At 39.2% G+C, this 24,627-nt stretch overlaps 1 protein-coding gene across 1 annotated transcript in view; it reads left to right on the top strand.

Annotated features, from left to right (window-relative positions):
- dnah6 (dynein, axonemal, heavy chain 6) overlaps positions 1-24,627 on the top strand; it is a 228,725-nt gene that overhangs the window by 135,248 nt on the left and 68,850 nt on the right. The window contains exons 53-60 of the mRNA XM_078394918.1: positions 1,731-1,992; positions 6,184-6,307; positions 10,004-10,200; positions 14,797-15,000; positions 17,380-17,505; positions 20,234-20,398; positions 20,801-20,868; positions 24,371-24,551. Coding sequence (XP_078251044.1) covers positions 1,731-1,992; positions 6,184-6,307; positions 10,004-10,200; positions 14,797-15,000; positions 17,380-17,505; positions 20,234-20,398; positions 20,801-20,868; positions 24,371-24,551 — 1,327 coding nt within the window. The remainder of the gene's footprint in view (positions 1-1,730; positions 1,993-6,183; positions 6,308-10,003; positions 10,201-14,796; positions 15,001-17,379; positions 17,506-20,233; positions 20,399-20,800; positions 20,869-24,370; positions 24,552-24,627) is intronic.

Consider the following 24,627-nt stretch of genomic DNA (forward strand, 5'->3'; position numbering starts at 1 on the left):
TTATGACCAATTATCTCCCTTCTCTCATGACCCTAATATGTTTGAAGTTTAAACTATCAGTCTTCTCTCTTTGTCATGCTCCCGGCTGTTCTATCTAGGCTCTTTTTGACTCCAATATTTGTTCCAAATCAACTTTGGAAAAAACAAGTAGATGTGTACTTGGAGGATTCATTTACAGGGGGAAATAAGGGCATGAGGTTACATTGGATTAAGAAAAGTGCTGGAGTAACTCAATGGGTCAGGCAGCATCTCTGGAGAACATAGATGGGAGGATAACTTCTTCAAAGAAGGGATAACTTGAAATTTTGCAGTGGAGCAGTAAAATGTGGACTCAAGAATCTGCTGATGCTGGTTTGGCATACGTTGAGGAGATTGGATTATTCTCTTACATCAATTGTACAGTTATTAACAACAAAATATGTTCTGTGCATCAGAGCACAGAGGACCAATTTCAATTTTTATTATTTGCTTGATTTCTTGCCTGAAAATATGTATCAGCAGGTGAAAAATGAGTTTGAGAATTCAGTCTGAAATTTGACATTGGTTACTGCCCTTACACATTTTTGGCATATCTCAATTTCACTCCGGTTGGAAATATCAGCGTATCAGGAGGTATTTATAGGAATTATTATTTAATGAGTGAGGGGAGTTTCAAGCACGGAACATTCTGGGAATGTGATGGTGCAGCTGTGGGAAAATAAAATTTGCTGATGACTGTAGCAGTACAACTGAAGGAAGGCTCCCAGTCTGAAATGTCAGCTCTTCAAGTTCTCCAGTGGTGCTACCTGACCGGCTGAGTTACTCCAGCACATTGTGCCTATTGTTTTGTAAACCAACATCTGCTGTTCCTTGTTTCTACAGTTTTTTGCTGCACTGTCTTCATCTCCTGGGAACTTCATGCCTGTCAGCGGGTGGTGAATCTGTAGAATTCTTTGTCAATGGATATTTTTAAGGCAGAGGCAGATAGATTCTTGATTAGTACAGGTGTCAGAGGTTATGGGGGGTAGGCATGAGAATGGGGTCAGGAGGGAGAGATAGATCAGCCATGAATGAATGGTGGAGTAGACTTGATGGGCCGAATGGCCTAATTCTACTATTTCTTAGGGCCTCATGACCTGGCATTGCCTTCGTCAGCTACATTCTTTCCCTGTAACCTCCTAACCAATCTTGATGTATTTTTGGACTAAGAAGAACCCTCTCTTTCTTTGTCTTTACCGGAAAGTATTATCCAAAAAACAGGTTTTCATAAAGTACCAAGTTTTGCAACAAGCTTTTCAAAGCTTTTGGAGGGAATGAACACCTACCTCCCTTTTGAGAATTGCAAGCACGGTTTTATTCAGTAGTCATTTTCAGCTAGAGCTAGCTCTTGAAACTGCATCCATGAAGGTGTGATAATGCACTAATCAGCACTGATGATGGTGACTGAACAGTGCATCCTCTTTAATGAGATGTGTACACATATTTCAAGAGCAAGTTGCGACAGGCTAAATTGGAGGTGATGCACATTTTTTATTGCAATTTAATTCTATTAGTCTGTATCTTCTGCAACTAATTTTCTCGAATGTCACTTATAGTTGTTACAGTTATGTTATAGTTGTGATGAGGTTTTGAAATCATTGATCTTTCAAAGGATGCCTTTTTTGCTTTTCATTGACAATTATATATTTATTCTTGGGTCTGTGCATTCACTTCTCAAATTATTTTGAAAAATTTCTCTTTTTATTGTATAGACCTGACTGGGCTTCAGCCAAACAAGTTCTTGGTGATTCAAATTTCTTGAAGAAACTCATGGAATATGACAAAGACAACATTAAACCCCAGATATTGCAACGACTTCAGAAATACATTAACAATCCAGATTTTGTACCTGAAAAAGTGGAGAAAGTGTCAAGAGCTTGTAAGTCCATGTGTATGTGGGTGAGAGCCATGGATCTGTATTCTCGAGTTTCCAAGGAGGTAGAACCAAAACGAATAAAACTCGCGGGAGCTCAGGTGAGTTAGAAATTTGACTTCAAATTATAACACACAATTTATAAATGAAGATGAAAGGACAACTTTTAGTTCCATCAATCATGGGGCACATAGCTAAGTTCAAATTTAACTTGCCTTGTGACTGCTCTGTTCTATTTGTCCTGCCACTCTTTTAGAAAGGAGGTGAGGAAGAACTTCTTTAGTTAGAGGGTAGTTAATCTGTGGAACCTTTTGCCACAGAGGGCTGTGGAAGCCAAGCCAGTGGATAATTTTAAGGCAGAGATAGACAAATTCTTGATTAGAGCGGGTGTCAGGGGTTATGGGGAGAAGGCAGGAAATGGGATTAGGAGGCAGATATCAGCCATGATTGAATGGCGGAATAGACTCGATGGGCGGAATGGCCTAATTCGACTCCAATAACTTGTGAACTTGTGAACCTGAACAGGTTGTGCAACCATTGTATCTTGCTTGAGTCATATCGGAGCCTCACAAATCCATGCAATATAGATTTCTTCATTGTACTGGGCAGAATATGCACTGTGGATACCTTTGTCCAGTCAAACCCTCAAGAACCATTGAATGTGAAAGTATCTGCGAAGATTTGTTCAGTTAAACTCCTCAAGAATCCCTGAATGTGAGTTATTTTTGTGAGATCCTGAGTTGCAGACTGAGGTGTAAAACAATTGCTGATGGGGACTACACTTCATTACAATTGCACTTTCTCCAACAGTACCTCATCCTAATCCAGGAACTTTCCTCTTGTCAGTAAGTGTAGTGAGAGAAGAACAAAGGAAGAGCAGAGAACTGATAGGGATGTTCTGCCACAGACACCCTGATGATGACAGAGCTAATGATTAAAGTGATTAAACTGATTATGGAATAGTGCTAGCAGGAATTTGAAGAAATTAAAGAAACAAGAACATATATGGAAAAGGAGTTGACTTATAGTCGTACAATTTTGGGCGGCACGGTGGCGCAGCGGTAGAGTTGCTGCCTTACAGCGAATGCAGCGCCGGAGACTCAGGTTCGATCCTGACTACGGGCGCCGTCTGTATGGAGTTTGTACGTTCTCCCCGTGACCTGCATGGGTTTTCTCCGAGATCTTCGGTTTCCTCCCACACTCCAAAGACGTGCAGGTTTGTAGGTTAATTGACTGGGTAAATGTAAACAAAAATAAAAAATTGTCCCTGGTGTGTGTAGGATAGTGTTAATGTGCGGGGATCACTGGGCGGCGCGGACTTGGTGGGCCGAAAGGGCCTGTTTCCGCGCTGTAGAATCTAAATCTAAAAAATATTTTAAAAAATTAAAAATTGTGCCAAAGTACCATGCTATGTCCAGGACATGTACAAAGAAATGTAAAAAAAAGTGCCTCAGAGGATGATCAGCACCAGTGACTCTGAGGACCAACCTCTGTAGCAGAAGAGCCTGAGTCAAGGTCATTACAACAAACCCTAGTCATGTTCATCGAGAGCATCTGGAATTTCTGAGTACGTCATTAAGATCCTTTATGAGGGTGTACCAGCAGAAAGCGTCTGGCCCTGAAGGTCTACCTGGTCCCTTTCTTATAACCTGTGCTGGAGTTTTCACTTTCATCTTCAATCTTACACGACTACAGTTGAAGGTCCCCACCTACTTTAAAAGAACGTCCATAATATTGGGCTTATTGGCTACCGACCGGTGGCACTCATGCCCTTTGTGATGAAGTGCTTCGAGAGGTTGGTTATGAGACAAATCAACTCCTGCTTTACGAATGATCTGGACTCACATCAATTTGCAGACTGCCCAAATGGATCAACAGCAGATGCAGCCTTGTTGCCGCTCCATTCTGCATCATTTGGACAGCAGGTACATACATGTCAGCCTGTTGTTCATTGATTACTGCTCAGCATTCAATACTATCAACTCTTTCAAACTCATCATTTAAAACAGGAAACTGGGTCTCTGCTGTTTACAATGCAATTGGATCCTTGACTTCGTCATCGGCAGAACTCAAATAGTATGAATTGGCAACAGCATTTCCTCCTCACCAATCATTGGCACAGGGGAATCTCTAGGCTGAGTTCTCAGTCCCCAACTCTCTCTATACTCAACAATGTTTAGCCAGACACAGCTCCAATGTTGTCTTTAAATTCACCAATGATACCATCAATATTGGACAAATAATGAGAATGGTGACCCAGAGTAAAGGTGGGGAGTTAAATAATCTGGTTGAATGGTGCCAGAACAACAAACTTGCATCATCAGGAAGATTAAGGAGCTGACTGTTGACTTCAGCAAGGGCAGGCCAAGAGTCCAAAATGTCAGCACTTCAAATTCCTGTACATTTGCATGTCCTGACCCAGTACATTGATGCAATCACAAAGAAAGCTTATCAACACCTCTACTTCCTCAGGGGTTTAGGAGATTCAGTATGTTATCGAGTACTCTACTGAACTTCTCCAGGTGTAAAGTGAAGAGCGTACTGACTGGTTGTGTCATGGCCTGGTTCGGTAATTTGAATACACAAGAATGAAGGAGCCAGAAAGTGGTGGACATTACCTAGTCCATCATGGATATTGATCACCCCACCGTTGAAGAGATCTACAGGAAGTGTTCATTTAAAATGGCAGCTATCATAGACCCACCCTGGCCTTTCTCTTATTTTGCGGCTACTGTCGGGAAGAAGGTACAGAAGACGAGAAGCATTACCTCAAGATTCAAGAGCAGCTTCTTCCCATCAACCATCAGCATTTATTTCAAGAAGGCTAGAATACAAAAATAGAGATGTATTGCTGAGGCTTTATAAAGCACTGGTCAGACAACATTATGAAGTAACGTGAGCAGTTATGGATCCCATATCTGAGGAAGGATGTGCTGGCATTGGAGAGGGTCCAGAAGAGGTTTATGAGAATGACCCCAGGAATGATTGGATTAACGTATGATGAGAGTTTGAAGGCACAGTGCCTGTACCTGATGGACTCTGAAAGGATGAGGGTGGACCTCATTGAAACTTGCTGAATAGTGAAAGGCCTGGATAGTGTGAATGTGGAGAGGATGTTTCCACTGGTGGGAGAATTTAGGACCAGAGGCCATAGCCTCAGAATAAAATTATGTACCTTTAGAAACGAGATGAGGAGGAATTTATTTAGTCAGAGTGTAGTGAATCTGTAGAACTCATTGCCACAGATGGCTGTGGAGGCCAAGTCAATCGATATTTTTAAGGTAGAAATTGACAGCTTTTTGATTTGCAAGGGAGTCAGGGATTATGAGGAGAATGCAGGAGAATGTAGGGGAATGGGGTTGAGAGGAAAAGATAGATCAGCCATGATTGAATGGTGGAGTAGACTTGATGGGCCAAATGGCCTAATTCTGCTTCTGAAATTTATTAGCCTCTTGAACCACCCTGCATAATCCTAACAACAATCCTACCTCAGCATCTACCTAATATAAACGTGTGAAACTTCTATAAAGTCATGAAAATAAAGATTTAAGTAGTTGAACTATGCCATGAAATTTTTGAGTTGTTTGAACGACGATTATGAATATAATTGTTTGTTTAGTTTAGCTTAATTTAGTTTAGTTTAGATATGCAACATGGAAACAGGCCATTTGGCCCACCGTGTCCATGCTGACCAGACCTGTACATTAGTTCTATCCTACACACTAGGGACAATCTACAGAAGCCTTAGTTTTACAGAAGCCTAAAAGCCTGCATGTCTTTGGAGTGTGGGAGGAAACCGGAGCCCCCGGAGAAAACCCACATAGTCACAGGGTGAATGCACAAACTCTGTACAGACAGCACCCCATAGTCAAATTCAAACCTGGGTCTCTGGCTCTGTGAGGCCCTGGGGCTCTGGTGCTGTTGCCTGATGTTAGGCCTTTAAAGAATTGGCAGGCTGTAACAGTACAACATTTTGGAACGTATAGCTACATGATTGTTTCATAATGAGACCCAAGTTCCCCTCTATTCTCAGTGAATGGCTGAATATTCTGCTGGTTGGTAATTTGGAGTTAAAACCTTATCCATATTTCAGGATGTGACGGGTTTGAATCTTTTGATGAACACCAAACTGGTGATAGAAGAAAGTTGAGCAAAGTATAAGATTTTAATTGTCGGTGCAAAAAGTTCGACAAATATCTTCAAGACTACTTCTTTTAAAGCAAAATATTTGTAAAAGCAATATAACAGTATGATAATTATTGATTGGAATTAAAACGCTTTTTTATTAATAGGCTGAACTCGATGCCACACTGGCAACCCTTAAAGAAAAACAAAACAAGCTACGACAACTTGATCAACAGTTGGAGGATCTTCAAGAACAATATGATAATATGATTGAAGAAAAGGAGGAGCTAGGTGAGATATTTTTAGAAATGTTCCACGATTATTTTCAATTTCATTTTTGACATTTGTTTTGGTTTATTGTTGCCACATGTAACAAAATTACAGTGAAAAACTTTGTCTTGCTTTCTATTCAGTCAAATCATAAAAAGGAACTGCACATGCTGGTTTATGCTGTCCTTATGGTCAAGTGTGCATACCCCCTACAAACAGTATAGCAGTAAAACTCAGTTTATCTTTGTGTTAGTAGTGTTTGTCTATGTGTGAGCTTTGGCCTTTAATAAACATAGTGAAATGCCTGTGGATGTGCTTGCCTTATTGACCTAAATAAATGAATGAAAAGTATTCTCATAGCGCAGCGTGTGTGTCAGCGTTTGATTTTAATGGTCAAAATGAATGCGACTAGAATCTTTGAATGAGATGTCATGATAAAGTACTTAGATGTTCAATAAATTCCGACACCTATTTAAAAAAAAATCTCCAAAATCAACTTTATTCAAAAACAATATATTCCTATGAAAGATGGATAACTGCATGCCAAAATCTTTTTTTTAAACGGACACTTCACACGAATGTAAAATATATCTAGAAATTTCACTGGACGGACCTTGCTGTCGGTTTGTTCACGTGTGAGTTGTGCTTGTGACACCTCCACATAAGTGAAGGTTTTCGTCGGTTGTCTTGCTTGCCGTGGTCCCTGTCGTAGTGGACATCCTAGTTGGCGAAGACTGAGTGGCCGGTTGTTGTTAGCTTGCCGTCGTCTATGTGGCAGGTTGTCTTAGCTTGTTGCGGGCATTGTCGCGGGCATTGTCGTGGACATTGTCGTAGAGCTAATTTTTTCGGTGATCTGCTACGACTTTGACAGTCGCCGGTAGTCGCCTAAAAAATCGCCTAAGTGGGACAGGCCTTTATGTTACTTTCCAACAATCTGCCTATCAGGGAATCTCCTTGCCTGAGGTCATCTGTTGTCCATTGTGATCCGTCCCGCCTCTTTTCCCTTCCAGTTTTTTTCCCCGTTCTCCCTACTACAATCAGTTTGAAGAAGGGTCCCAACCCTAAACGTTACCTATCCATTTTCTCCAGAGATTCTGCCTGACCCACTGCGATACTCCAGGATTTTGTGACTATCTTCAGCATCTGTGATGTTGACTGGGGTGTGTACTCCACTGCGCTTCCTTGAAGTCAATGACTAACTCCTTCATCTTACGGAATTTGTGGGAGAGGTTTTGTCTTGGCACCATGTTACTAAGCCCTCTATCTCCTTCCCATACTTGGTCTTAATATTTGAGGTCCCGCCCTCTGCGGTAGTGTCATCTATAAATGGTGTTAGAGCAGAATTTAACTGCACAGTCGTGACTGTAGAGAATTATGGTAATAGGCTGAGAATGCATCCTTGCAGGTCACTGGTGTTGATAATTATTGTAGAGGATGATTTTATTTCATACAAGATAAATAAAAAAGAAAGCATTCGGTCAAGTGGCGTTAAGGAATGTACCAGCCAATTTATTTTTACTTGCTGACAATTTAATTTTATGGCGTATAATGGAAAATATGGTTAAATGATGCCAGAAAAAAATATGCTAGCTGATCTTCAGGTTTACAGCTTTATAACTGAAGCTTACCTCTGGCATAGCATGGTACAGCATTGGCTTGTTAGAAAGCCATACAGGGGTAATAGGGTAGAGAATATAAAGCTAAAGCAATATTGTACAAGCTAAGATTTTTTATGATCAAAATTAGGGTAGATGTAACTAAGTATTTTGTATTATTAGCAGTTAAAGCAGAATGAAACAAGGTAGTTAATGATGGTTTATGTCACTTCTATCCTGGACTCCACCTCTGCAATCAGAGTTTCCCGAAGCATTATCTCCCCATAGTTCCATCAGGTTAAAGGCATGTTATTGCATATTTTAAGAAGATGCTGGATGTGTTGATTTGATAATGCTGGACAAATCTCATGTATTCTCTTGTACTTCAAATAATACTATATCTTATTTTGGTTATATCTTACTTTGAGATCAGGTTTGTGGATATTTACTTAAAGAAACACTGCCTGAACCAGACTTCGAGGTTGCGAGGTTTTATTAACGTGATATTGTGATATGTCTGCTGGAGCCAGACTCTGCTGCAAGTAGTTCAGTGATATATTATATACCATAGAACATACAAGTTGACATAACTAAAGTCATGCTTTTGTTTGCATTAGAATACAAAAGTAAGAAAAACAAGAGCAGCTATTTCCTTCGTTTTGTAATATACAGGAGATGGTTATCTGCAAATGCTGATAAGTAGATTTAGAGCAGTGAGGGAACATACAGGCAAGCACAATGGAGACATGATAAGAGGGTACCAAGTTTTAACTCTTGATTTGTCAAACACGAACATTCTTCCACAGGATAGTTCATTGTTTCATCCAAAATACAGTAGAAAATGGATGAGTTGATATTGTGGGGTACTCACACATTTAGTGTTCATTCTGGTTTATGTGCTTAATTGTCCTTGAAAAAATGATGATAAGCTGTCTTGAAGCTCTGGCAGTCATATATTGAAAGTGCTTCTACAATGCCATTCGATAGCAAGCTCCAGGATTTTGACTAGCAAATTAGGAAAAACAATACATCCAAAGTAGGATTTGTGATTTGGAAGACTCGTGATTCAGAAAGGGTCCTGGAATCTTGATCATAGACACATGGTGCCCTTGGTCTTCTGGATGGCAAAGCTCATTGTTTTTTATGTAGTTCCAATGGTTCCAATTTGAAAAACAAAGGCTTGATGAGTTGATGTGATGCATTCTGCAAATACAGCAGTTCATGCTTTTGCCACTGGGGGCCAGTGATGGGGATGCTGAATTTTGAGGATGGAAGACAATGAAATTGATTTGTCCTTGATGTTTTGTCGAAAGACTTTTGGATGTTGCCCGTGTCATGCTGCAGGCAGGGCTGAACTACTACATTATCTGTGCGATATTGAATGGAATTGAACTCTATTCATGAACAAACATCCCATTTCTGAACCTACGACGGGAGAGGTCATAAAAAAGCAACTGAAAATGGATGAGTCTCGGAGATCCCTGTGAAGGTCCTGCAGAAGTATCCTGGTGCTGAAGTGATTAGCTCCTCATAAACATAGACATCTATATTTGTATCAGATATAATTTCAATCACTGGAAAGTTTTGTTTTCCTTGATCTTAGTCTTACCAAGACTCTTTCATGTCACACTTAATTGAATGTTGCCTTGATGTGAAGGTTAATCACTCACTTTACCAGTGGAATTCATCTCCTATTGTCCATGTTTGAACCAAGACTCTTATGAGGGTTTGGCTGAGTGCTTTGAGGAGAACCCACTGACACCAGTGACCTTGGTAAGCACCACTTGAAAGTACTGTCGATGGTATGCATATAAACAAAATGCTGCAACTTTTCAAAATAGAAAATGCTGGAAACTCTCAGACCTTAGGGAGCATTGTGGAAAGGGAAACACGTAATATTTTAGGTTGAATGAAAACATTAATTCCGTTAATTCTGTCTGATAGATACTGCCTGATTCGCTGTATAATCTGTTTTCTTCCAGTATTTTCTGTTTTGATTTCAGATTTCCAGCATCTGCAGTTTTATTTTCATACTTTGCAAAATATATTCAGTAATGTACTGCAATGAATAATTTCACTTGCTACTTTGTTTGACTGGCATGTTTTCTTTCTTTCTGTTTAGCTCGCACGATGGCCCTAACTCAGGCTCGATTATCGCGTGCTGGAAAACTTACTGCCGCTCTTGGAGATGAACAAATTCGCTGGCAAGAGAGTATAATTCTATTCGAAGATGAAATATCAAATGTAATTGGAAATGTCTTCATTGCAGCAGCATGTGTTGCCTATTATGGTGCATTTACAGCTCATTACCGACAAATGGTATGACAACAGAATCTTATATTTATATATTTCATAACAATGTAGAAGGAGGCCATTCGGCCAGCTGTGTCCATGCCAGCTCTAAGTGCAATCTCATCGATATTTCTATTAGTGGGAGGGTCTAGGACCAGATGCCATAGCCTCAGAATAAAAGGATGTACCTTTAGACGGAGATAAGAATGAAGTTCTTTAATCAGAGGGTGGTCTGTGGAATTCATTGCCACAGAAGGCTGTGGAGGCCAAGTCAATTGATATTTTAAAGTTGGAGATTGATAGATTCTTGATTAGTACGGGTGGGTGTCAGGAGCTATTGGCAGAAGGCAGGAAAATGGGGTTGAGAGGGAGAGATAGATCAACTATGATTGAATGGCAAAGTAGACTTGATGGGCCGAGTGGCCGAATTTTGCTCCTATAATTTCTGAACTTATGAACACTGGTTGAAGGATTAATATCAGTTAGAGCATCAGGGATAACTCGCATGGTAATCTTTGAAACTGAGCCATGGTATCTTTGAAATCCACCTGAGCAGGCAAGAGTTTGCATCTAATCTGACAGACAGGATCTCAGATTGCGCTACACTCCCTTTGTGCTGCCTTAAAGCATCAGCCTGGGATTTATGCTTAGGTCACTGTAATGGGATGTGAATTCCAATCCTTATGATTTGCATTATTGTTCTCTTTTACACAGTGACCCAAATTTTCGATTGGCCAACAGACCGAGTGCTGCTGAGTACGAGTATCAGGGGTTATGGGGAGAAAGCAGGAGAATGGTGTTGCGAGGGAAAGATAAATCAGCCATGATTGAATGGCAGTGTAGAGTTGATTCTGAGGCGATGGCCTCTGGTCCTAGACTCTCCCACTAGTGGAATCATCCGGTGGAGTCTGAAGACTATTTTTAGCTGGAGCAGGTCTTTGGCCTAATCTTTCATGGGAAGCTGGTTCCTTCTTAATCAGCAAAGCTTTACACTCTAAGTGAAAATGACAGGTACCACTTCCACTGTTGCTTTCAGAAAAGGTTATTAACCTGCTTACTGGTTTGCCAAAGCTGGCAAGGAAGCTGATTATTTGTAAATTTATTAAACTACCTATTTGTTTTTTAAATTATAAAAGATATGTAAGCAGTTACCCAGTGGTGGAGTTGCTGCCTCACAGCACCAGTGATCCGGGTTCAACCCAACTACGGGTGCTGTCTGTACAGACTTTGTATGGTCTCCCTGTAACTGCATGGGTTTTCTCCAGGTTCCTCCCACACTCCAAAGACATGCAAGTTTGTAGGTTGATTGGCTTCTATAAATTTTCCCTAGTCTGTAGGGTACAACTAGTGTATGGATGATTGCTGGTTGGCACAGACTTGGTGGGCGAAAGGGCCTGTTTCCACGCTGTATCTCTAAACTAAATTAAACTAAATAAAAAATTAAAACATTAAAACAATTAAATGCATTTAAATTCATTCATCAGAAAAAGGTGACACAGTGGTGCAGCTGGTAGAGCAGTTGCCTCAGTGCCAGATACCTGGGTTTAATCCTGACCTCTGGTGCTGTCTGTGTGGCGTTTGGACATTTTCCCTGTGACTGTGTGGGGTTTCTCTAGTTTCATGCACATCCCAATGACCTGCGGGTTTATAGATTAATAGGCTGCAGTAAATTATCCCTGGTGTGTCGGGAGTGGATACGAAAGTGGGATAACATAGAACTAGTATGAACGGGTGATTGATGGTGGGCATGGGCTCAAGGGTCAAGGGTTCCTTTTCCATGCTGTATCTTTCAATTCAATTCAATTCAAAAAAGGATATTAGTTGACGCCTATGCTTTTTTTCACAACTTTTTACGCTAATTGAAATGAATACATTTGCTGAACCTCTAGCTGACCTACTAAAGCTGGCAAATCTATGGAGACTAATGATCCCATGCTGGATTTCCTAATGAATCCCAAAAACATAGTTATCACAGGATCGAGTTGAGCAAATTGTTGAGCTTTTACGTTGCTTCGTACTCCTGAACTTCCTCCCAGTTACATGAGTAAAAATAGGCAGTTCTGTTTCTGAACAATGAATATATTATTGGAAGATTATTTATTTAATTGGTATTAGTTTAGTAATAAGAGATCAACAATGGGAATATTGCATTTTTTGGATTGTATTATATATATTTTGAAACAGTGACATCAAAAATGAATTATTAATTAAATAGTCAAGAAAATACATCTTATTATTTCATTAGAAAGGAAGTCTGAAGCCCTTACACCCAGGCAATGAGGGAATGGGTAACACGGGAATGATTGCAAATATGAATTTGTCAGCATTTAAATTAGTTCTCAATTGCATAGCAATGAAAATAAACAACAAAAAATAATCAATTTTTTCGAGTTTATAGACCCATTTTGTGAGGGGATAATTTGAAAAGCTGACAGATATTATTGCAAGATAGAGAAGCATATTAATGTTGCTGCCATTGCTGCAAAAGTAGTGCAGTATCATTCTGAATGGAAAAAATAAATCTATATATTTTGTAATTCATGACAGTAAAAATACTAATGGCGCTGCTGGCTGTCTTCATTGTTAAAGAATAACTTGGAGAGCAACTACCAACATGTAGACTTTTTAAAAGTTAAAATCAGCAAGTTTCTGTCAATGACACCTTCCATGGCTTTGATGATTATTGAAGCAAACTAACTAGGTGGAAATGAGCTGGACTGAATTTGTCCTGCTTTTTATTAGCAGGATATCTTTCAGTCTCTTGAATTTCTACTATTGCCTTAAAAATATTAATAAAACTCTGTATCCAACGTCTCTATGGGATCATTCAACTCAACCTTTCACTGTTAATTCTATTTTTCTTACTCTTCCTATAATTGTACATTAATCAAATTTGAATTCAATATTCTTGGCCATACATCTTGATATGTGTATTTCACTAGGAATTCAGTAATCTACTTGAATGAGATTTAGCAATTGCTTTCCTTTTTCACAAAGGTCCAAAATTCTCCAGAGATCTCCATACTGAAAGTATTTAACAAAGTTTCATGACTATAGCAAGAGGAATGAAGGATTGCACCTTTTGTTAACTCTGACTGCCAAATCTAGGCTATGGATTTTAGAAATGAAAGTTTAACTTGTTTACATTGTATATTAAGCTACTTAAGCGATTTGCCTTTCTAATATTTTGCAGAAAATTGTTGCTGACTTTGCCCAAACTTAACTTTGTTTCTATTGCAAATCTAAACAGTTAAAACAAAATTCAATTAGAGAATGCTGCAGAATGAAATGTTAGTTTTATTTGTGCAGATTATTGTCAGGTTGAGATCCCCAGTGATAATTGATAATGTACTTACTTGATTCAGGCTGTGTCCCCACAGGGATGAACCAGAACCTGTCCTGGGTTTCCACCATTTCCTGTCCCACTTGAAGAATTTAAGACAGACATTCAATGACATTTGAAAAAATGGTGCTTCTCATTTTAATACAACAAATGGCTGGAAAAGGCTTTAAAATATGGAAATACAGCAGAATTTTCACAGAGGAACTAATTCGTTTATCAATCTCAATGGTTTTTAAATATATAGTGCCTATTAATGTTGACATTATTGCAAGAATAGATTCTCCACCATCCTTAAAGGGCCTGTCCCACTTCGGCGATTTTTTAGGCGACTGCCGGTGACTGTCATAGTCGCAGCAGGTCACCGAAAAACCGGCGACTGGACCCCCCCCCCCCACGACAACGTCTACAACAACCTACCACCTAGTCGACGTCAAACTACGGCAAGCTACCGACAACCGGCGACCCAATCGTCGTGACTTAGGGCATCCACCTACAACCGCGCCTACGACAACCTACGACCACACAGGCGGCAACTGAAGTCAACCTACGTCTACCGGCGACAAGCTACGACCCTGTCGGCAACAACAGAAGTCAATTCATGTGATTTTCGCCTCTGGTTTTGACACCGGTACCTGTCGCCGGTTGGCATAGGTTGACGTAGGTAGTCGCCAATGCAATTCATCGAAGTCAGCACCGGCGACAACCTACGTCACCTGGAGACAACCTACGACAGCACCTACGCCAGGAGACGTCAAGCTACGATCATTGGCGTCAAACCAACAGTCGCTGAAAATTTTTAAACTTTTCAAAATCCAGCGGCGACCAGAAAAACGCTACGACTCTTTGGAGACTACTCACGACCATACAGGCGACACCCCGGCGACTGTGTGGCAACAGCCTAGTCGCCTGTGGTCGCCTAAAAAATCGCCTAAGTGGGACAGGGGCTTAATTCTCCACAATCCTGTATTCTGAAACATTAAGTATAGTCTAATGTAACATCAAGGGCAAAGCCAGTGTATTGTGTTGAATCTATAATTGTTTTCTTCTGGTTAAATTTCTGTATTTCCCAGCAGCAAATTTATAAAACTCTCTTCCAATTTGATTTTTGCTATTATAAATACTTTAACAATACACTCAGTGAATTTAATTCTGATACAGTTTATTTTTCACATCTGTATTTGTTGCTTATTTCGAATTCATCCCTCTTCATTGTAAAACAAAACTTATGTGTGGGATCTGTTTCCTATTTTTATTTATCACAGTTCTTGATTTTTTTTTAGCTAATAGACCACTGGATTAAATGCTGCACAGATCTTGGAATCCCCATCAGTGAAAACTTCAGCCTCATTAATATCTTAGGTGATCTCTTTGAGATTCGCCAGTGGAACACTGATGGTCTCCCACGTGATAATATTTCTACTGAGAATGGCATTCTTGTGAAGCGAGGTCATCGGTGGCCCTTGATGATTGATCCACAGGATCAGGTTAGAATGCATACTGTTAAGTTGCACTGTCAAATTTTACATATTCCTCATGGAATTGCAATGCTTTATACTGTGGCTTTACCTTTCAGAAGCTCTTTTATAAATTTTGTTCTGTATAGTCATTTTTGGGTGAACTAATAATTAAAATTCTAGCTTAATTACATTATATCCACTTTTGAAAAGGTATGTTGATTTGTAAATATAAATACTTGGCAAATAAGCAAAGTTGACTCGACACAAGGCACTGCAGATGCTGAAATCTTGAGCAAAACACAAGGTGCTAGAGAAACCTAGCAGGTCTGGGGAAGGGATGGACAAGTGATGTTTTGGATTGGGAACTCTTCAAGTTTGTCCTTTATCCATAACACTGAAACGTTTGTTATTTTCTGCACTATTGTAAGATTTTAAAATTATTTTCTCAATAAAATAGCACAGAAAAACTGTATGGAGTGGCTTGGTGTTTTGAAAGAAATATCCCCATGTATCTGCTGATGTTTAATGCAAAATTGTCTGCAACTCCATAATTTTGGCACTAGTTAAAATGCAGAATGGTGCCAGAAGTGGTTCTGCTGATTATGCTCTCGCGCTGGACTCTTAGACCCTCTATGCCTAATGCAATGCAAAGTTGGAGCAATTTTTTATCATGTGGGCTGGGGAATTTGTTTTAACAAGCTGTTCTTTGTTGGAACCGAGTAACAGACAATCTTTGCATTTTTCCAATACAAGTGAACGGCTGGGATAAATTAGGTCCTGTTTTTAATCGTCAGTTTATTTAAATGTTTTGTAACTTATTTTCATATTCTTCATTTTACTTTACTACTTTCAAACCTGTTAATTGAATAATTTTCGTGAATTAAATAGTTTTTGACGATCAGGGCACATAAAACTTTGACAGATTTGACACTCTGCTAAGTGAGTCATTTTTTAAATCCAGCTGTTTTCTAGGTGGGCCTTGGTCTGCCTCCTCCTATTGTATTTTCCTTGAACACTTTTTTATTGATGAGCAGGCTTCACCACTAGCTTTATCTGTGAGTACTTGCTCCACTTAGTAAATGCAATCTTTTTTCAGGGGTCACATGAAAGCGTGAGCAGCATGCCAGTGATGAAATATTCTGAACCATTAACAGTACAATCTGCAAGAAATTTTGAGGGACACTCCTTTAGTATCAATGCACTAATTATTTGAAATGTCCAGTTATGCATCTATTTTGTGCATATGCGATGAGCAATGACATACAAATGACATGCAATTCCCAAATAAAAACTCTATCTAAACATTAGCTCAGATATTCTTAGGAGATTGAGTAATCTCAATTCAGTTAATTAATTGAATTATCTTAAATGTATTTAATTGTTTAAAATACCCCAATTAAATACATTGAAGATAATTCAATTAATTAAATTAATTGAGATAACTGTATATGTTTGACCTTTAATATATTCTCTTAGTGTGATTATTTTAGAACTAATTTTACAACTTTTCTGTCTGTTAATTTTTCATTTAACTAGAATGGATCTTAAAGCAACATCTTTGTCTATCAAGAAAACTCCTGATCATACTTCAGAATGTGTCACGACCTTTGATGGATTTAAAAACCTCAGAAATTTAGAAACCTCAGTAAATAATTCTAAACTAAAACACTAGGAAAAGATGTTACATGTAAAAAAGTTATTGGAGAGGATTCTTTGGGACAGGATTTACTCAATTAGAAGTGCATGGGCCAATTAGGGATAGTCAGCATAGCTTTGATTACATTTCTGAGGTTTACAATTTTTTTTTGCAATTTTATGCTCTTTCCCAATTTGACAGAGGTTTCATTTCCTGCTGTCCATTGCATAATCTGGAGCTAGATTGCAAAAAACATGGCTCTTTGCATAGAAATATATGTTTTTTGTAAGATTACATAATATGTAATAGTATATTTTCCACATCGGAAGTCTACATAAAAAATATATTCTTCCCTTGCTTTAGAAACTGATAAAGCAATCTCTTCCTATTATACATAATACAACAATACTTTATCAAACAATGTAACATTATTTCCAGTTAATTAAAACATCAACGCTTTTCAATTCTGCCTACAATACAAACAGAATTCCCTTGCCAGTTGACCATGTATCCACAAGGGCATTATTGTTGAGAGGAGAACTTCCCATTGGAATGCATCTCCATTTATCACATGATTTGTTGGGGGAAAAAGCGTTTTGTGTAATAGAAAATTATGATACGGACGGTTTTCTAGGAACGCAGCCTCTCTAGATGCATTGTATTTTTAACCAAATATTCAAAGTTGACCAAATATTCAAAGTTGACGTGGGAATCTTTATACCTACATTTATGAGTGAAATAACTGATAATGCATCTCAAATTATTTACAGGCAAATCGCTGGATAAGAAACATGGAAACTAAGAATGGTTTGAAAATAATTAAACTAACAGACACTGGACTTTTACGCACATTAGAAAATTCTATTCGACTGGGCATGCCTGTGCTTTTAGAAGAGGTAAATGTATTCTGCCATGTTCATTTTTCTTCTCACTCCAAAGACGTACAGGTATGTAGGTTAATTGGCTGGGTAAATGTAAAAATTGTCCCTAGTGGGTGTAGGATAGTGTTAATGTACGGGGATCGCTGGGCGGCACGGACTTGGTGGGCCGAAAAGGCCTGTTTCCGGCTGTATGTATATGATATGATATGATAAACAGTTCGGCTGCCAAGAACACAAAACGTGCACTTATTGAAAACCTGTTCCAGCTCCAATGTAACATTAATATATAAAAAACACAAAATAGTTCTCTCTCCATGAAAAGTTATACTGGTGGATTTAAGCTCTAATTAGGAAAAGCCAAGAATTTATTGTCTTAGGAAATCAGAAATATATACATCACTTCAAGTTCGATTGCCTTCTGACAGCCTTGAGGAATGAATACCATGTTTTTTATATACAGCAGAGGAGGCACAAGGAGTGAGTAGACTTCAGGCAGCTTGATCTAAGACACTGCCTGTGGATTGTCTGGCATTCAATAAGCTTATCATGTTGAAGGCCAGTTCATTACTTCCAAATGTGCCTGATAGTCAGGGGCATGTTAAAAAATTATAATCAAATATAAAAACACATCAATTAAATGCATAAATTAATTAAAATAATCAAAATAATATTTTTCATAAAAACTACTTATCTTTCCAGTGAAGATTGGCAATCCTTTTTAAATGATTTTAGCCACTCTAGGTGTACCATCTGTGGCTGGTATAAAGCTAACAGGTCAACTCGGTTCAGCACTGCATGATTTTAGACTCAATGACAAGTTCAGCAATAGAGCAGCAATCAGATGGGCTGGCATCAGATTTTAAACCTGATCTGCTACAGTTCAAAACGTGTAGGAAAGAACTGCAGATGCTAGTTTAAATCGAAGGTAGACACAAAATGCTGGAGTAACTCAGCAGGACATGCAGCATCTCAGGAGAGAAGGAATGGTTGCCGTTTTGGTCTTTTGTGTGTCCATTCTACGTTCCTTCTTTATCAACCTAACTATCTTGATGGTAATGAAGGCTGCCACCTTCAGTGATCTTTGAACCTGGATGTCAAGGTCCCTTTTGTTCCTACCATATATAGCACGTCTCTTAGAGCTCTCAAAATGCATCATTCCACCCATATCAGGATTCATTTCTGTCATTTCTCTGCTCAATTTACCATCTGATCAGTATCATTGTGTAGTTTAAGATTACCTCCTCACTTTCAACTATGTCATCAATGTTCTGATATCAGATTGAGCCAGAAATATGCCACCCACCACATTGGAATAATGATTATACTTGGATCCCCATTACTTAATCAAATTAAGGATTAACATCATATCGAAGAGGCCTTTGCTATGTGCATTCAGGAATCCAATGCCAAAATCATGTCTAATTGGTAGTAGATAAAGGATATACTGAAGCTCTCCCATTAAGATAAGTTTTAAAGCATGTGCACCTGGTGTGGAGTCAGGAGATGCCGGGGTGTTAGCACAATATTAAAACAACATCCTATTGCTGTCTCCCATAACCCAACACCAACCTTCCCCTTACCCAGATTAATCCTCTTCTCATTTCTTCAAAATTCCCTTTTAGTCCTTAGTTCCATCTAAAATCATACTTGCCATGCCCTTACTTACCTGGTCTAGTACATGGTGACTCTTAGCATCTCTTTTGACAATAGGCAATAGGTACAGGAGTAGGCCATTCAGCCCTTCGAGCCAGCACCACCATTCAATGTGATCATGGCTGATCATTCTCAATCAGTACCCTGTTTCTGCCTTCTCCCCATACCCCCTGACTCCGCTAACCTTAAGAGCTCTATCTAGCTCTCTCTTGAAAGCATTCAGTGAATTGGCCTCCACTGCCTTCTGAGGCAGAGAATTCCACAGATTCACAACTCTCTGACTGAAAAAGTTTTTCCTCATCTCCTTTCTAAATGGCCTCCCCCTTATTCTTAAACTGTGGCCCCTGGTTCTGGACTCCCCCAACATTTCCTGCCTCTAACGTGCCTAAACCCTTAATAATCTTATCTGTTTCAATAAGATCCCCTCTCATCCTTCTAAATTCCAGTGTATACAAGCCTAAGTCGCTCCAGTCTTTCAACATAAAGCATGTGCACCTGGTGTGGAGTCAGGAGATGCCGGGGTGTTAGCACAATATTAAAACAACATCCTATTGCTGTCTCCCAAAACCCAGCTTGTATTGTAAGGCAACAGAGTAAGGAAGCTTCTGTTGAAAGTCTTTGATGTTGGCAAAGCACTGCCCCACCTCAGACAATCATAAGAAATCTAAGTTACTTTTAGTAGTTGTTAAATGCTTTTGACATTCAGACATTTAGATTCTGTTAAAGTTGAGAGGTAAATGTAGACAACTTCGAAAATAAAACAAACAAGTATTTAGTATGCATTAAACTTAAGCAAAAATAATTTAAAAACATGATAATATTAACTTTCACTAACCTTTCTAAATCTTTGATCTACAATCAATCAATGGGGTCTTGAATATTTTGCCAGATTTTGACTCAGCATGGGATTGAAGAGACATTTCCCCAACATGATGCTGGCAAATCCCAGCAAGTCCCGCCTCTGTGGCTGGGTTCAATGTTGAGTGAACTGACAGCCTTGACTTTCTGAATCTGGATCAAATTCACTGTAAGTATTCACTTTGGGTATTTTATTTGTTTGCTGACTCAATATTTTGTTTTTATATTACAGCTGAGAGAAAGCTTGGACCCAGCTCTGGAACCTATTCTTCTAAATCAAACATTCATGACAGGTGGCAGAAGACTTATGCGTTTGGGTGATACAGACATTGATTATGACAAAAACTTCAAATTCTACATGACAACCAAAATGTCTAATCCACATTATCTGCCAGAGGTATTTGAGATTTTTATTTCTTACTTCCCACTTTTGCCAAAGGCAGCAATCTCTGCTGGCCAATGGTTAAATGTATATGAACAAAGATGTTACATTATTTATTTGACTATTTGCAGGATTTTGTTGTTTACTCATGTGCCTCTTCACTGGTGAACCAAGGTGATGAGTCTTGTCAGGTACTTAAGCATGTAAAACCATTGCATCTCTTACTGTATCTGCAGTCTTCAATATAGAATCATGTATTCATTCTGCATAAAAATCTTTCAGACATTGTTGGGTTTCATTGTCTCAATAAAATGTGAATGTAAAATATTGGAGCAGCATTTGTGTGATTTTGTGAAATGAGAGAAATGGAAATCTATTATTGTACAATTAACATGTTTATAATTTTTATTACTTCAGGTATGTATAAAGGTCACCATCATCAACTTTACTGTGACTAAATCTGGCTTGGAAGATCAGGTTCTGAGGTACAGTTCCTTGCTTTTTGTGATGTAATGCTTTGTCAGGCTAAATCATAATTCCATCATTAAAACATACTTCAGAATATGTTGTAATTTATGTAATAATTTAGGTTTCTTTGATTTATGTCCTGATTTCACAATGCCATAGAACAATAAATAATTATAAGAGGCTGAACTATGAAGGTATAAATGTGTACAATTAAGTAGAGATGCTTACCTAATTAATAATCTAATTAAGTGTGAGCTAATTCAGTAATGCTGCTGTGCAAAGTTCAGGCATGATATAACAATTCTGATGGGCGAAAATGTGTATCATATCATATCATATCATATCATATATATACAGCGCGGAAACAGGCCTTTTCGGCCCACCAAGTCCGCGCCGCCCAGCGTATGTTTTGGCACGAACAACCAATCAGGTCTCATGGAGTCATAGAGTGATACAGTGTTGGAACAGGCCTTTCAGCCCAACATGCCCACCCTGGCCAGCTATACTAGTCCCATCTGCCCATGTTTGATCCATATCTCTCCAAACCTGTCCTTTTCATGTATCTGTCTAACTGGTTCTTAAATATTGGCATAGTCCCTGCCTCAACTACCTCCTCTGGCAGCTTGTTCCATACACCCACCACCCTTTGTGTGAAAAAGTTACCCCCTCAGATTCCTATTAAATCTTTTCCCCTTCACCTTAAACCTATGTCCTCTGGTCCTCAATTCACATACTCTGGGCAAGAGACTCTGTGCATTTACCCGATCTATTCCTCTCATGATTTTATACACCTCAATAAGATCACCCCTCATCCTCCTGCGCTCCAAGGAATAGAGTGCCAGTGTACTCAACCTCTCCCAAGAGCTCAGACCCTCTGGCCCTTGCAATATCCTTGTAAATCTTCTCTGTACCCTATTCAGCTTGTCAACATCTTTCCTATAACATGGTGCCCAAAACTGAACACAATACTCTAAATGTGGCCTCACCAACGTCTTACACAATTGCAACATGACATCCCAACTTCTATACTCAACTCTCCTGTAAAAAGATATCACACATTTGGCCAAAATCTAGCTTGAGAGATAGTAATAGTTTGGTTATACTCAGAAGCAATTACAAAAAAAGGATTGCCTGTGCATTTCCCAACTCTTCATTCCACATATATCAGTACACCCTAAAAGACACAACTCCCAAGGCAACTACACAGCAACAATATACATTTTGGCTGCATTGTCGAGGGACAGAGAATCTGCTCCCAGAGCAGATCTGCTCCCAGACCCATACTAACCCAATGGAGATATACAGATCCTGGTCACGGAAAAAAGTATTTTTCCCTGGAGGATCAGGAGACCCAATAGATCCACCATAAGAATATTCTCCAGGCTTGAGAAACACTTCACAATAGAAGAATGCAAAAAGAAAATGTGATATCATGATCTGTAGAATGGCATAAGTCACAGAAAATATATTGTTTCCAATGTCCTGGACATTCCAGGAAATCATTTAAGTTTTTGGAACATGGGTCCTTTGATCTGTTATGGAACTATAGAAGCTGATTTCCACCGAAGATGGACATAAAATGTTGGAGTAACTCAGCAGGACAGGCAGCATCTCAGCATCTTCAGATTAAGAGTCAGCGGAGAGGGAGTATTGGGATATGGAGGGGTAAGGTGTGAAAACGACAGATCATAGCTGACAATGATAAGGAAATGTAGAATGGTGCATTGTTAGCTGAGGGGAAGGTGACAAGGAGGCATACAATCAGTAAAATTAATCAGAGGTGCAGTGAAACTAGTCGGAGATCAAGATAGATGGAGAGACCGAGAGGGAAAGCAAGGGTTACTTGAAATTAGAGAAATCAATATTCATACCGCTGGCTTGTAAGCTTACAACCACCTGAAAGCTTACTTATAGCTTGACGTTAATGTACTGTCTGATTTGTGCAAGAGTAAATGCACCACAATACCTCATATTCCTCCATCTATGCCGCAACTGTGCCCAGGATGGTTTTTCATACTAGACTCCTCCGTCTATGCCACATCTGTGCCCAGGATGATCTGTGCCCAGAAAGTTTTCCATACTGGATCATCAGAGATCTCATTCTTTAGGAAACAGGGGTACCCCTCTTCCATTATAGATGATGCTCTCACTGGGGTCTCGATATCTCGCAGCTCCGCTTATGCTCCCCCTCCCCCCATTCGCAACTTGAACACTCCCCTTTGTCCTCACCTTCCACCCCATCAGCCGTTGCATACAGCATATAATCCTCCAACACTTTCGCCACCTCCAACGGGATCCCACTACTGGCTACATCTTCCCATCTCCCCCACTTTCTGCTTTCCGCAGAGACCGTTCCCTCCACAACTCCCTGGTCAACTCGTCCCTTCCCACCCAAATTACCCCCTCCCCAGGTACTTTCCCCTGCAACCACAGGGGAAAGTACCTGTCCCTTCACCTCCCCCCTCGACTCCATCCAAGGACCCTGACAGTCTTTTCAGATGAGGCAGAAATTCACTTGCATCCCCTCCAACCTCATCTACTGTATCCGCTGCTCCAGGTGTCAACTTCTGTACATCAGCGAGACCAGGCGCAGGCTCGGCAATCGTTTCGCTGAACACCTCCGCTCAGTCCATCTTATTATTCCACAGTGGGGTTCTTCCCTTGAAGATCTCCAGATACAATACAGTGTCTGAAGAGATCTCAACTAGGGAGAGGAAATTAACAGCTTTTTCCAAGATTCATTACTTTATATACAGAAAGGAAAAGGGGTGTTACATAGGAAATCAACAACCAATTACAATCTTAATACAATTCACATGGTTACATGGTTATAGAGAAAACAAAACTTAACCCATTAATACAGGTCACTTGCTTTCAGGGAAACGCATCACCGAGAGAAAATTGAAACCAACTTTTCTACTTTTACACATGCCCATATAAGGAGTTGTTATTGACCAAAAACAAAGTCACTCGATCTCACTATTTACACAATCGTGCAGTTGCACGACCTTGCTTCTAACTGCTTCTGACTATAGCAACATCCAAGCTAATACTACAAAACAAAGCACCCATTCAAGAACAAAAGAAGCCTTTAGCGCCTGTCTGTTCCCAATCACTCTTAAGCTAATAAACACATTATTTCCCACTGATAACACTGTTTCTCCAAACCAGCATCCATTTCACTGCTTACTACTTAAAATAGGCATTCAGTTTCTATTAGCTAAAACAACAAACGTTATTTATAACCATCTACAACAAAATATCAATATCACTAATCAACTACAAAAGCTAATAGCATCCTTATAAATATATAGATCCTCACTATTTGATATGATTACATTTTAGAAACTGCCTGGTCTCTTTCATTAGAATCAGACTGTATTAAGTATTAAGTCCCAATGCAGGGTCTCTGCCCAAAATAATATTTATCTCCACAGATGCTGAGTTCTTCAGCAATTTATCTTTTGTTGTTTTATATTGTTTGTCATTGTATGATTCCCTTGGTGTGCTCTTTTACAGTGATGTTGTAAGAATAGAGAAACCTGAACTTGAAGAACAAAGAAATCAGCTAATTGTTCAAATTAACTCTGATAAGAATCAGTTGAAAGCTATTGAAGATAGAATCTTGAAACTGCTTTTTACATCAGAAGGTAACATTCTGGATAATGAGGAACTAATACAAACTCTTCAAGAGTCAAAGGTAATTTGTTTTATGGAGCTTGTTTTATCAGTGCAAAAAGCACTATTATTGAACGGAGTATTTATTTGCCTTCTGT

Source organism: Rhinoraja longicauda, chromosome 3 (genome assembly GCF_053455715.1).
Source record: "Rhinoraja longicauda isolate Sanriku21f chromosome 3, sRhiLon1.1, whole genome shotgun sequence".
NCBI lineage: Eukaryota > Metazoa > Chordata > Chondrichthyes > Rajiformes > Arhynchobatidae > Rhinoraja > Rhinoraja longicauda.